Source organism: Podarcis tiliguerta, assembly GCF_965153285.1.
Source record: "Podarcis tiliguerta genome assembly, chromosome: 11".
Lineage (NCBI taxonomy): Eukaryota > Metazoa > Chordata > Lepidosauria > Squamata > Lacertidae > Podarcis > Podarcis tiliguerta.
In genome coordinates this window covers 51293250-51308518 of record NC_139544.1, presented here as the reverse complement: position 1 = coordinate 51308518, position 15269 = coordinate 51293250, and the positions used below count along the sequence as shown (strand labels likewise).

General features: G+C 43.0%; 1 protein-coding gene and 1 long non-coding RNA gene across 4 annotated transcripts in view; one reads left to right on the top strand and one right to left on the bottom strand.

Moving 5' to 3' along the window:
* Positions 1-15269, top strand: part of DCC (DCC netrin 1 receptor) — a gene marked incomplete at its 5' end in the record, with an annotated part of 926289 nt that overhangs the window by 864644 nt on the left and 46376 nt on the right. For all 3 annotated transcript variants that reach the window (XM_083402635.1, XM_083402634.1, XM_083402636.1), the window contains 2 exons: positions 5365-5527; positions 12658-12884. In XM_083402635.1, coding sequence (XP_083258761.1) covers positions 5365-5527; positions 12658-12884 — 390 coding nt within the window. The remainder of the gene's footprint in view (positions 1-5364; positions 5528-12657; positions 12885-15269) is intronic.
* Positions 3929-12779, bottom strand: LOC310659648. The gene is made up of 3 exons (XR_014502903.1): positions 12674-12779; positions 10815-10975; positions 3929-4021 (listed from the first exon to the last, which is right to left on the bottom strand). It is a non-coding gene; the product is annotated as an uncharacterized lncRNA (long non-coding RNA).

Genomic DNA, 15269 nt, shown 5'->3' with positions numbered 1-15269 from the left:
ATGAGTTGTTCTATCCTCCATATGAGGGATGCGGGTGGCACTGTGAGTTAAACCACAGAGCCTAGGACTTGCCGATCAGAAGGTCAGCGGTCTGAATCCCCGCGACGGGTGAGCTCCCGTTGCTCGGTCCCTGCTCCTGCCAACCTAGCAGTTCGAAAGCATGAAGTGCAAGTAGATAAATAGGCGGGTAGGTAAACGGTGTTTCCGTGCGCTGCTCTGGTTTGCCACAAGCGGCTTAGTCATGCTGGCCACATGACCTGGAAGCTGTACGTCGGCTCCCTCGGCCAATAAAGTGAGATGAGCGCCGCAACCCCAGAGTCGGCCATGAGTGAACCTAATGGTCAGGGGTCCCTTTACCTTTACCTTACCCTCCATATGCTCTCGATCTGGCGCAACCGGATTTCTTTCTTTTTCCAAAACTGAAATCTGCACTGAAAGGGCACAGATTTCCCAACATCTCACACGTCCAAGCTTCTGTGACGAGGGAACTGAAAGTAGTACGAAAAGAGGACTTCTCCAGAAGTTTACAACAGTTCTATGAACGTTGTCAATGGTGCATTGTATTAGAGAGGGCCTACTTTGAAGACCTGTAAGGTATACATGTTTGAATATTTCTCGCTGTCCGATTTCTGTGACCATTCACTGAACTTTCAGGTCACACTTTGTAGGAGAGGCTCTGCAATACCCTGTGACCTTTCAGAAACCACAGGGTAGCACCCTAGGAAGAAGAGTGAGAGTTCATGGCAGAAGAAGCACCACATCTGCTCTTGTGACAGCCAGGGATGAAGGGGAAACAAGTACGTCAGTTCCAGAGGCGCCATTGGAGCCCCTTGTTGGATGTCACCCCATTGCATTGAATGGGGCATACAGTTGTACAAGTCATCTTTGCTTTTCAATAAGGAGAGCTTCCTGATGGATGATGTCTGAAATGGCTACTAAAATTACTCTCACACGATAAAAATGATTTTCAGATAATTAGAAAAGAACATAAAATGCATGCAGTGAGGTTTGTTTCCATTTTGCTCGTAAAGGCTCCTGATGGGACATGTAATTTTAATTAAGCCTGACCTGATATTGCAAGTTGCGGAAGAAAAAACCCCTATGGTTTACAAAAGATTTATAACTTCTGATCATTATCAACTTCAGTTAAGGCATGCTACCAGCTTCTTTCCTTTACCACGCCATACCTAATGGGGATTCATGAATTTAAAAGAAGAAAATAAATGTAACCTGAAGGTTACATAAAGCCAGCCTCAAAAATGGAAAATTAGTACAAGACACATAGCTGATTAAATCAGATGGGCTTTTTTTTCTTCCATACACAAGATGAGGAAGCAATTCTTGATTCTGTCTTCCTTTTTTAAAAAAGTAGCTTATCAGTAGATAGATGACTTCTTCTTTTTTGTCTTTTAGGTAGCTAAGTCATAGATGGTATCAGTAAAACCTGTTTAATTAGGTCTCCATGATGTTTTGCACCTAATAATTTTCTTTATCAGAGCCTGGGTAAATCAGGGGTCTCGACTGTTGATGGCAATGTACATCGTCAGTGGTGGAAACCATATTGTGTGCATTAAACTTCACAGGAAGCCAATGACTTCTGGGTTTGTTTCCCAGGATTTGAAATGTGAAAATCATTTCCAAGTTGTTGTTTTTTAAAAAATAAAAAGACAGAAGATGCCTTGAACCCTCTGTTCACAGGTAATGGTGGGTACAAGATAAAGCTCCTATATGAGAAGCCCTGTAGACTTTGTGCTATGAGATCTCTAGTGTAAAGTCAGAAGTGCTCCGCAATCTCATTTGCATCACTATATCATGTGTGCAGAGCCAAGTAAGCTTGGATCAGTGCAAAGGGAAATCAGTTTATATCCACCTAGTCATGTTGCACCCTTTGGATTCAGATGATTAATACCTGCAGCATCACTTGAGTCTGTGGAAAAGCAGCTTCTGGAAAAAGGTTATTTTGGGAAAGATAGCATCAAATCAATCATTCTGTATCGGTTTTAAATATTAAAATCTTCTAGCTTTTCAAGCATTACATTTGTAGGGCGGGGGGCTTTACATTACAGTGGTAAACACCTGAATGTCCTGTAAAGCCACAACAAACTGTATTTATTGGAAAAGCACACCAGATGGTTAGAGTCTGGGCTCCCAAATTCCAGTCAGACATCCTAACCCAGCCTTTCTCAACTTCGGGACCCCAGATGTTGTTGGCCTACAACTCCCTTCATTCCTATCCAGCATAGCCAGTGATCCAGGATGATGGGAGTTATAGTTCAGCATGGAGCCTCAGCAGCCTGGCTGAACTGGTGAGCTGAACTGAGCCAAGTGATCTCCTTTGGAAAGGACTGGAAGCCTTAAAATGAATTCTGGAGTAGGTGGTTTAGTATAATAAAGCAAAGAATATTAAACTAAACCAGCATGGACATGCTTTAGCAGTGAGAAACATGTTATTATATAATATTAAGGTAATTACTCAAGGATTTTATTTATTTTTTGAGAAGTGTCTGAGTTGCAGTACATAATAAGAAGAGTTTATTTTTCTATTTTACTTGTCCTTTCATCAGTATGTTAATAAGGTTGAGCGGCCAGTCAAAAAAAAAAAAAAAGGAGTAGTATTGAGTTGGTCCCACCTGTAGAGTTTCAGCCATGGTAGTCCTCTAGATATTCTCCTGAGCCCAAATAATGATCCAAATGATTCTCCTTAGAATAAAATAAGCACCAATACCATGGTAGGTAGAATTCTCACAGGGTGACAACTAAGCAGTCACAGCTCACACGGATGTTCCCATTCTGCTAAGTTCTGCTCTGTCCTCCACACTCAGCACAGCAGCAAATACTTTGGGGACCTAAGTGCAGGGAAGAATGAAATTAGGTGCACAGTCCCTTGCCATGGTTTTGTTGGCCCAAACAGAGAAAGCTCATCACACCGTGCTTGGTATATACATCAATGATTCCTGAGAGGAGAGCGATCATAATTTTGAATCAAGGGTGCTGTACCAATATATTAACATAATTTGTGACAGATTGTGAGCTGAGTGTAAAAACAGGCACTCGAATTAGACAACAGATGAGGAGGTTCATTATACCATAAACACCAGTGGGCAGGAAAATAAGAATCCATCTCTCCTGTTCTCCCATCCTCAAGGAGATAATGTTAATAAAATGATGGGCACCACCAATTGCTAACTAAATGGCTGCTAGTGTGAAGTAAATGAAATGGCTTCTTCCTTTCTGTGTTGTTATTTAAGACTTAGGAAGTGCCTGAAATTTCCCAAGAACTGTCTAGGGGTCTAAAGATAAGATAATTGCTGCTTTTAGGCTAAGTATTCAATTGATGTGATACAAAGGAAAGAGCCAAGAAGGAAGCCTGTACCTTCACTGGTTAATGACTGGTGTTAGGGTGCTGTAGGGTTCACTGGATTCACCTGAGCCCTGAGCCATATCGGGCCATTTTGGAGGAATCCAGGCATTGGTTGGGTCATGTTGAGACAGCCCCAGATTATTATGGGTCAAGTTGTGCATCCCAGAGCACAAGGGGGCATCAGGCAGGAAGGAGAGGTAGGCATGAGTAGGAAGAAGGAGAAGCCACAAAAGGTGGAACCTACTGGACAATTGCATCCTCACAAGGGAAGGTAGGAGTGGATGGGAGCTTTTCCCACCCTGCCTGCCCTTCTTCCCACCAAGCCTCTCCTTCTTCCTGCCTCCTGAAGCAGCACCACACAAGATCTAACTCTGTGCCCCATCGCAATGCTGAGAATCTTCACTCAATTGGGTAACACCCTGCAGGATCAAACCTGCCTGGTCTTGGTCGGAAGATGGGGATATCTCCTTCTCCCTCTACCTCCCTCCTCATCATAAGTAAGAAATTGGGTTTTAACAACCCTTAGACTTACCTCTACTAAATTGCTTCAGGCATGGATCCAGGGTGGAGCAGGTGGCCTTGGGGATGACGCTGGACAGGTCAGGCTGATTGGAAGGGACCCACAAAGTGGATTGGGGAGGCTGTGCACAGTCTTCCCTCCTAGAAGGAAGAGTGCAAAGCCCCGGGGACCAGCGGCAGAAGCTAGGGTGTGCCTTCCATCAGCTCTGCTCCCCCAGTTGGAGCAAAGTGTTCTACCAGGAAAGTTCTCTGCACCTGTTCCTTCGCTGGCCAATGGATGGGTCTCTCCCCTTTTCCATGATGTGTCAAAGCATAAATTCCCTGAGTTTTATGGCCCCTTTCCCAAGCAAGCCCTGTTCTTTAGAGCAAAATGCACATGCACTTGGCAGGTATTAAATTGTATCTGTTTTTATAGGTGGGGATGGGGAATAAGGGGAGTAAATTTGTGCCAGTGGAGCATTATGTAGTTTGTCTTCCTACACATCAAAGTACATCAGATATTTTTCATAAGCCATGATATTTCACTGCTCAGATCACAGGATGTGTTTCTGCAGTATAAAACATCTTACTGACGTGCAAAAAAAGAATTGCTCCTCATAGAAATCCATAGAAATCTTTGCCAGCTCTCACTCTGCATAATAGTTATGCTTCAAGCGATGCCCACATATGTCAACATACATACTTTGAGATCTTCAGCCCAAGCAACAGGAACTTGGCCCAAATGTCTGGTTTTCTGTGGGTCCTCCTAGAAAAAAAACTACAAGTTACAGACAACAAACTTTTCCAATTTCCAAGTTGTACTTTTACAGTTTAAGACCCCAGGCTCTTAAATAAAATAAAAAGCCCATTCACACAATCTGTTTTCAAGATGTAGAAGTCGCTACAGAGTTGCAGATTTTAGCCTTTAAAGTCTTCCTCCCTGCCTTCCTCACAGTACAATTATCAACATGTAAGTTCTGCAGGGTTGTAAGATCAAAAGAAAACTGAATCCTAGAAAGTTCTCAAAAGCTAGTGGTAGCTAGTGATAAAAAGTCACCTGAAAAATGTTAATAGGAATTGGCTTTCAATCAATTCCTATTAACATTTTCAGATGATTTTTTCTTCCATTCATTTATTCTCATCCTTAGGGAGATGACCAAAGGCCAATTCCTATTGTCCTCTTTCATGATTCTTTACAGCAGAAGGAGCTAACCTTTGGCCTTCCAGATGTTCTTGGACTCCAGCTCACATCACCTCCAGCCATTAGGACCAACTGTTGGGATGACAGGACTTGTATTCCAGCACTGGACCATAGCTTAGCCACCCCAGCTTTATAGTCAGGTTGACCAGGTCCTCCTTAACTTTTTAGCAGCTTAAAGGAATCAAAGAAGGCTTCAGTAGGCATTTGCTAAAGGTTTATGGTTCCTTATTTTTTTCATTTGGAAAACTGTGAATGTTACGTTATAGCTGTTTGCAGTCCTTCAGGACTTTTTATGTTCTTCCAGAACCCCCCATTGGGCAGATGCATCCTCCTCATGGAAGTGTAACACCCCAGAAGAACAGCAACCTTCTTGTCATCATCGTTGTCACCGTTGGGGTGGTTACTGTCGTAGTGGTGGTGATTGTGGCTGTGATTTGTACCAGGCGTTCATCAGCACAGCAGAGGAAGTAAGTAACTGGAAAATATCCCTGTCCATCAATCTTTCCATCCTGCTCTGGAGCAAGTCAATCAGAGCAAACCTGTTTTTTTCCACCCTAAAGTAGATTCTGTGCAATGGTGAAATATGCTTAGGAATCCAGATACTTCACACAGTCTCATCACTTTTGTGGAACAAGTAAATGTCAAATTCATTTGATTTAGCGGCCAGGAAAGACAGCCCCAACACTTTTTATAAAACTCAGGCAGAAATCCAAGTTGTAAAGCATGCACATCCATAATGGCAAAAATACAATAACATAGGAAACAACAGGGCTTCCTTACCTGTTGGAACATAAGGAGTTGATAGAGATTTGGGGCGGATGCATGCACAAAGAGCACATCATGGAGGATGCACTGTTAGAAGTTGGCTACAAGTGGAACTTTGTAGCTGACAGGCCATTCTGATATGGATGTGGTATATAAATAAAAATAACAACTGAAGAGCTGCAAAGAATCTCCCAGAATCAAAAGCCAGAACCAGGCTAGAATCTGGGACCTTGCGATCAGTTATTTGGGTAGTATTCAACTACATTATGCTTATTAGGAGCGGGTGGCGCTGTGGTCCAAACCACTGAGCCTCTTGGGCTTGCTGATCAGAAGTTCGGTGGTTCGAATCCGCACTACGGGGTGAGCTCCCATTGCTCTGTCCCAGCTCCTGCCAACCTAGCAGTTCGAAAGCACACCAGTGCAAGTAGATAAATAGGTGCCACTGCAGCAGGAAGGTAAACGGTGTTTCTGTGCGCTCTGTTTTCTGTCACGGTGTCCCATTGCACCAGAAGCAGTTTAGTCCTGCTGGCCATGTGACCCAGAAAGCTGCCTGTGGATAAATGCTGGCTCCCTTGGCCTGAAAGCAAGATGAGCGCCGCAACCCCATAGTCGCCTTTGACTGGACTTAACCATTCAGGGGTCCTTTACCTTTTACATCATCCTGAGAGTAGATCTATCGAAATCACTTGACATAAATCAACTAACTGATTTCAACAGGTCTACGCTGTGCATCTTAATCAGATGCCACCCTTTGTTTTTCCTTGGAGTGCGTTCTGGACTGAAGGTTCCCAGGGTTCTGACATCCTCCCATGCTTTTTGGTGGGTCAACCCACCCAGACAACTCATAGGTTTCCCATAAGCTTGTAGAACTATAAAAGCTTCAGCATCAGAGTTGCCAGGGAAAGAGCATAGGCCTTGTCTGGATCCTCTCCCTAACTTTTGCATTCTCTGCTGCCCGCTGAATTTCCCCCTTTGTATCTTCAGCTACTCATCCTGTCTGCTGCCCAACATCACAATGCCTAGGGACATCACAAATGAGGTGGGAGGAAGTAAAGCGAAACCAGAACAAATGTGAAGTGACTTTTGTGTGCCTTATACTGCCAACTAGTAGCATTGAAGAATGCGTTAGGAAACTTTAATAAGCTCTGTTAAGGATAAATTATGTAATTAGGGTGAGGAAGCAGTTTCAAATGGAGCACTTCAGCAAAAGATCATAAGCCTATCCAATACACATCAGAGACAAGTTATTGGCTTACATGGATTCTGAGTTTGTTATCAAATAACTCCCAGAACCAGAAAGAACTCGAAAATCCATATGGCAACTTGATCATAGGAGAGTGGTCTTTCCTCCCATCCCTGAAAAAAGCATCAATCTGTGACTATTATATTAGAAAGCTATGTGGAACAAAGGCAGCCCTCACTAGTAATGGGAGGGAAACTAAGTATATGTTAAGAATGCCTTCCGGCACAGTTATAACTTATCATGACAAGCATCTATGGGCCTGGATCAGGCTTTGAAGCTAAGCTGATAAAAATGAGGAATTATCATCCTGGCACTGAAAGAACGTAGCATCGCTAGGAAGTCTGCCATTTTCCCCTTGGGATATTGTTCTTCTTTTAGCTTTGCACTATGTTTCCAGCACTCATTAGCTATGGCATTCTGCTTTAAAATCTTGACTCTTTTCTGCTAAGCGCGGACGTGTTTGGGCTGTGTGTGACCATAGGAGAGCTTCACTTCCCCTCCAAGCCCTTCTGTGACAGCATGTAAAACAAGAAGACACATTTGCACAACATTATTTCTTGTTTCTAAGTACGATCTATTCCTTACTGCCTCGTGCATTGATATCAGTTGAGGCCCCTTTATGGAGCCATGTGAAACAAAGAAGGCAAGTATTTCATACCAATGGCAAACATGCAGTTGGGACCAATGAGGCAAATTGAAATCGGTATCCTTTGGCTTCCTTTGTACCTGTTTACAGCTCTGTATGAGCAGAATCCCTACTGACGGGAGGACTGATATGGGGCAATAATTGCTTTAAATTGGCAAGACAAAAAACTGCACACCAGCCAGCTATTGAAAGACCTGATGGTAATGAATAATGAGCTCTTGTTTCACTTGTTATTTGCCATTACTGCGCAGCATCAGAGTACAACAATATGATTAGGAAAGCAGGATTATGGCAAATTTGATACAAAACTCTGGCTAGAATCCAAAGAACCCATGCATAAATAGAAAGCGCTGTCACATGTGGAGGGAAGGTTGACAGTTTACTGCTCTAGCTGTGAACCCTTGTGCTGGGTTGAATTCTACTCCAGCAGATGTCCCACTCACTAACTAATCCAAGTTAAACAGCAGCAGCAGTATAGGGGGGAAGTTGTGCCAGTAAGGCAGTAGCAAGGCTACACAATGGCACTGATCACAACCAGGGTGGAAGAAGAATATTTACTCAGTCTAAGTAGTTTTCTGCCTTACTGGAATCTCTGGTTTCTACTTGAAAACTGAATTTTTAGAACATTCAAGGCAGCACCACATAAAATGTGTTTGGCACAGTTCAAGGTGTACTTCTATTCATTTAGAAGATTCTCGAAAGCCTTTAGCTGTGCATACCAAACAAATGCAATCCTTCATTTGTTATGTTCATTCATTCATTCATTTTATTTCCATACTGCTTTATAGTTTTCAGGGGGGTTAGGGGGGAAATCTCAAAAGTGCTTTATAGCCTTTATAGCCTACATTAAAACATCAGATAAAACATTGCAAAAAAAAAAAAAAAAGGGGATTATGGAAGAAGGTCAAATATGCATTCAAAGAAACATAATTAACAAACAAAAAGTTATCTTAAAGCAATCAAATACAGAAAACAAGCAGTCATGAGAAAAAGCTAGACTAGAACCCTTGTCCCTGACAGACTAGTATTTAATAAGCACTGAAAAGAGGGCAGTGAGGGCATCTGCTTGCTCTCAATAGAATCCCAAGGGTAAGCAATGCCACACTAAATTAAACTGTCATGTCCCCTTCATTTAGTCTGGGTTCTTAAAAAATAAAACAAAACAAAAATCTACCATATAAATTGTTGTATCACAGAATAAAGGCATTGCAAACTGGTCCAGATTAAGCAGAACAGATGAGGCTGCCTTATATTGAATTAGTCCATTGATCCCATCGCTGGTAAAAAAAAAATATCCAAAGATCTCGGGGCGGTTCACAGTATAAAAATGCAAAATAAAGCCATAAAGTATATAATATAAACATCAACAAAAACAAAACAAGCCAATAGCCCCTCCCCCCACAAAAAACCCATTCTTCTCACCATGCTGCCTGACATAAATAAATGGATTTGGCTCACTGACTCACTCAGAACAGAGCCAGGTTCCCCTACATTTATATTGCAACAGGCTGTCAAAATTCATTATAGAAAGTTTGCAGGGAGGTATTGCTTCCTGAGAAGTCCTGGAGCTTGACAATAATTGAGAACAAAACTCAAACCTGATGTTTATACAAGGAGAACATACATTTGGATGACTCGTTCATTTTCATTTCTTTGTTATTGATGTCCTTTCATTCTATAGTCTTGTCTCAGATTTCTGTCACTGCTTATTATCATTGAGACTGGTGGTAATGTGCAGAAATAAACAATGTACTGAATGCTAAATTTTCTCCTTTTAAAGTCTTTAGGCAGCAGTAGTGTCGCTGATGCAAGACCGAAGATCTGTCTGGAATGACACACTCATTATTTATAACCTCTTACTTACAGTTTCTGGGAACATTGCTGAAGTTTCTGTGGCGTAGCACAAATTAGGTTGAATGAATGGTCATTTGAAAAACCAATCAAATCCCCCCAAATAACAAAAGTTGACTTGACGTTTCAAATAGAGCTTGCACTATATGTTTGTGGCATGGATGAGGAACCTCCAATTGTTGCTGGGCTACAGTTCCCATGATCCCTGCCCCCATTGGCCATGATGGCTGTGGTTGATGGGAACTCGAGTCCAACAATGTCTAGAGGGGAACAGATTCCCCATCCATGACCTACAGAACTAGAGTCATAGATAAACATAGACAAGACAATGCACACGCAGCTTCCATTTGCTGAACATGGTAATACTAGATGAATGACATGGTTTAGCTTTGCATGTAAAGGTAAAGGTAAAGGGACCCCTGACCATTAGGTCCAGTCGTGACCGACTCTGGGGTTGCGGCGCTCATCTCTCTTTATTGACTGAGGGAGCCGGCGTACAGCTTCTGGGTCATGTGGTCAACATGACTAAGCTGCTTCTGGCGAACCAGAGCAGCGCACGGAAACAGCGTTTACCTTCCCGCCGGAGCAGTACCTATTTATCTACTTGCACTTTGAGGTGCTTTCGAACTGCTAGGTTAGCAGGAGCAGGGACCGAGCAATGGGAGCTCACTCCATCGCAGGGATTCGAACCGCCGACCTTCTGATCGACAAGTCCTAGGCTCTGTGGTATAACCCACAGTGCCACCCGCGTCCCCTTAGCTTTGCATGTAACCCCTTTTAAAAGAAATGAATTCCATATTCTATGTAAACAGCACCCTCAGTAATGTGCTATGCAGGTAAACTGCTTAAGAGCGTTTGCTTTTTCTCATATGAAAAGTGAAATGTTTTTTTTAAAAAAAAAATGCGAAGAGTGGTCAGTTGCACAGACATCCTAAGTCATACAGCAAGAGAACATATTGTGATTAATATTCATAAAGTGGTAAACGGGATCTGACACTGAATGCTTCCTTGGATTAAAAAAACACACATTTTAATGTATGTCAAAAATAAATGCAACATATGCTGCATAACAGAGGGGGAAGTGTAGATGCACAAGCCAGCTCTACTAATTAAAGGGTTGATGCTACTAATGGGTGGTTGTCGCATCATAAAGAACGCATTTATAAAAGGGGAACTTCACACTATTCCCTCTGTTTCTGGAGGGAGCTATTTCAACGGTTGCGTATCATCTGGTTAACAAATGACTTACTCTGTCAAGCTGCAGGCCTGCATCCCTTCAAGCCACGATTGACATTTCCTCTCATTGGACTCCTTCCATGCATCCTCCCAACATATGCTGTCAGCATGGGGCCTGATGTCTAGCTGGAAGGGGTTGGCAGGTAGCCTCAGCTGGAGCTAAAACTGGTGTCACTTTATGTAACAGAAGAAAGCATATGATATGGGAGTACACAAGAAGAACCCTGCTGGGTCAGACTGGAGACCTATCTTCTCCAGGGTCCTGTTTCAGAAACTGGCCAACCAGATGCAGCAGCCATCCATTGCTATCGCTTCCCAGTATATACAGAGTCCGATCCATGTAGCCATCATGACTAGAAGTCATTGATAGCCTTACTCTCTGTTTGTCTAATTCCCTTCTAAAACCATCTCGCGTGAGCACTTCTCTCTGGATCCAGCTCTATAAATAGCAACAGCAGCAGGTTATATTCATCGGAAATAAATGCCTTATTTAAGTTCTTACGGGCATCTAAAGGAACTCCTTCCAGTTCTTAAATGTATTTACTTCTGCATTGCCAACCCTGTCTAAAAATTGAATTGAGTAGTTTCTTATAGTTACTCAGCAACTATTGACCATGTATATAAACATACACGAGCTACTTTCATACTGGGATGCAAAATCTGGTCAAGCTGAGTAAATCTCCCAATCTATGGGTATGAACTGGACCTCTTGAGTCTCCCAAATGACTCAGGAGATGCTTTTTTGGTAGAAGACATAACTATGGATGTATAAAGTCAGTTTAGTAAACCCACACAGGTTCACTTTCCTGTCTACTTAATGGCTTGCCTTAACTCTTTATTACAGGGACTGAAAACCTTTATCAGCTGGGGCTCCCGTTACACTTTTAGACCAAGCAGTAGCCAGGCATCTGACCCCATGCCCTTGGGAATTAAAGATGCCATCCTGGTCTCAAGAGGCATAAGAGCTTAAAAGGCAGGAGAGATAAATCACAGGAAGCTTTCACAGAAGGCAGGATGATCAACAGATCAAGACATCTATCACTGTAACAGTGATGGCTGTATACTATATTGGAACATTGCCCCAATGGCATCTTCTCCATGCCATTTCTATAATACGAAGCCTGATTTGTTGCATGACCAGTTATTTTGCACATTCCACGGTTTACTTTCTCTTTAAGAAAGGTCCAGCTCACCATTAAGTTGTTGCAGTAAGTCACCAGTTGACTATGGGCAGCCCACAATGGATGCTAGTTTGACAACAGCCTGCAGAGGTGCTAAAAACTATGGCAAGCTGCCTCCCTAGCTGGTTGGGGTTGGCCCCTGGCTCTAGAGCAGGTCAAATAAATTAGGGTTGTCATATTTCAGAAAGTGAAAATCTGGAAACAAAATTTGCCAAAAAATCAACCCTTCTGATCTGGATTGCTGTTCGCCCAGGTTTCCCCAGACATTTTTACCGATTCCTAAAATTCCGCTCAGATGTTATTTCCGACAGACGAATCCCAGATATGGCAATGGGAGCTGGAAGGGCCCACACAAATGTTCATGTGTACAACAGTAAAGGCCTGGGCTGGAGACGCTCCTTCAGGTATACTGGACCGAGGACATTTAGGGCTTTAAAGGTCAGCACCAACACTTTGCTCAGAAGTGCTCAGAAACGTACTGGGAGCCAGTGTCGGTCTTTCAGGACTGGTGTTATATGGTTATATGGACTCATCACAACTAGTGATGAGAATTTTGGGAGCCTGAAGACTGAAGCCCTGATGATGCAAATAGTATTATCTACTGGATGGAAAGTTACACAGCATTGAAGTACTTCAGGTGTTTTGACTTTCCACTCCTTTTCTCTTCCCCAACAGAAAACGTGCCACTCACAGTGCTGGCAAGAGGAAGGGCAGCCAGAAAGACCTGCGACCCCCAGATCTCTGGATACACCATGAAGAGATGGAGATGAAGAATATCGAAAAGCCAGCGGGTTCCGATCCAGCAGGAAGAGATTCCCCAATGCAGAGCTGCCAGGATATCACCCCAGGCAGCCACAGCCAATCTGAAACGCAGATGGGCAGCAAGAGTGCCTCACAGTCTGGTAATAATGCTACTTGTACGAAGGGCCAGTCAGCACATGCATAGAGATGGTTGACACTCCATTACTAAACCCTCTGTGACTCACAGATGAATGTGTGAATGGCCATCACTGACAAATATTGAATTTGAGGCAAATATCAAAGCTTTTCTCTGTTGTGAATTTCTGTTTGGTTGGGTTTGATGCATGAAAGTGATAACCTGATCCTGCAGTTATTCATATGATAAGTAAGGGTGTCTTGGAGGAAAGGTGGAATGTAAAAAGCAAAAATAAATAAAATCCAGCAGTGAATTTTGGCCCTTTGGCCCATTTCCCCTCCCGCTCCAAAAAGGTGCTGAGCTTAAGAGAAGTTTAAGATTTTTTTGCTGTTGACCTTTCTTTCTTGATTTGTTTTGTATTGCTGCTTTTGTGTATTCTGAGACTCCTTGGAAGAAAGGCTATACAGTGGACACTCAAGTTGCAAACATGGTCCGTGTGGGATGCACGTTCGCAACCCGTGTCTGCGCACGCATGGGTTGAGATTCAGTGCTTCTGCACATGCGCAAAGCGCAATTTAGCACTTCTGCGCATGCACGACTGCCGAAACCCAGAAGTAACCCGTTCCAGGCACCTGGTACGGTCACCTGCGCAGACCTATGCTTATGTACATGTTTTGCATTATTTGCAAGGAGCTCATGGTTGATTGGCCAAACATTGTCCAATGAGCTTTAGTGGGGCTGAGTGGGGATTCAAACCCTGGTCTCACCACTCATTATACCATTATACCACACTGCCTCCTTCATTAATATGGAGCAGAAAGTGTGGGCAAAGTACCTACGGGACTGCCTCTCCTGGTATGTCCCACAGAGGAACTTACGGTCTTCAAACAAAAACATCTTGAAGGTCCCAGGCCACAGAGAGGTTAGGCTGGCCTCAACTGGAGCCAGGGCGTTCTCGGCTATGGCTCCGATCTGGTGGAACGCTCTGCCATAAGAGACTAGGGCCCTGCGGGACTTGACATCTTTCCGTAGGTCCTGCAAAACAGAACTGTTCCACCAGGCCTTTGGCCAGGGCACAGCCTGACTCCCTCCTTTGGCAATCTTCACAGAACTCTAGCCCAATGGTTGCCATCAATTTGATTTGAATTAATTTTATAATGAAATGATTTTAGAATGTTGTATTATTTTATTGTTGTTAGCCACCCTGAGCCCGGCTTTGGCTGGGGAGGGCAGGATATAAATTATTATTATTATTATTATTATTCCTGGTTATGCCAATACAGTTTTTGCAAAATGCAGCCAGAGGAATTTCCTGCTTGAGGCTGCGTGCTCTTTGTTCATTTTGGTCCTTAGCTGGAAACCTTGCTAATTATATCCATGGCCCGGTTGGGGGCAGAAATTGCTTATCCATGCATCAGTGTTCCGCTTAGCCAGCTCCACATTTAAATTGGGCCCCCAGCCCATTTGGATGCCAGGATAGCACCTGCTGGGGCCACAGATCCCTGGCACGATTAAGGGCCCAGTTTAAACATGAAATCCACTGCATGGAATTCATAATGATAAAGCAATTTTAGCCCAATCAGCATCGCATTTAAATCTGGCCTCGGACATTCCAAATATATCATTACTTCTGCAAAGCATGAGCAAAAAGCAGATCTGAAGTCAACATGGAGAAGAATGATATTTACATAGTTCAAAGGTCATTCGAAGCTTAATGAAGCGCTAACGAGCTTCAACTGATTTCATTTAGCAAACCTTCCACTGGCAAAACTACTAATTGATACTTTAGGATCTAGCTGGGTTATTTATGTCAGTATTTAATATAGCAAATGATGCATATGGCAAAAAAGATATCTGCCCAGCTTCCTTTACCTAACCACATTTAGAACTAAAACATTATCTCATTGCATTCATCATTAGCCTGCCAAATCTTCAAGAGCTTAATTTGGGGTAATATTAAACCACTTTTTATGCTCGTAACTCAACTAAAACATTTAAATCTGGTGCCATTAAATAGAGAGCGAGACTTATTTTTGTTCCCAAATACACTGCATAGACTCTCATCTCTATAGCAAATGGCCCTGAGTAAATGGGTGATTATACACCGCCTTTTAAACGCTACGGCCAATCACACAGAAGGCAGAATGCTGATTTGAGCAAATAATTAGCGTGTGGGAGTTTGGCCACCCCTGCAATGGAGTTTTGCTGTGAACTTCAAGGGAGGTCAGCAACAAACAACATTTTAGGATGACAGTCAGGGTCTCGTTCTGTTTTTTGGCAGTGTGCATTTCACTGCAGCTACAAAGAGGCATAACTGCGAAGCTGCAATGAAATTTCATAGAAATGAACTAGCATTAAAAGTCAATTGCAAAAAAAGGGGGGAGCAATTCTTTCTGTTCCAAAGTGGTCT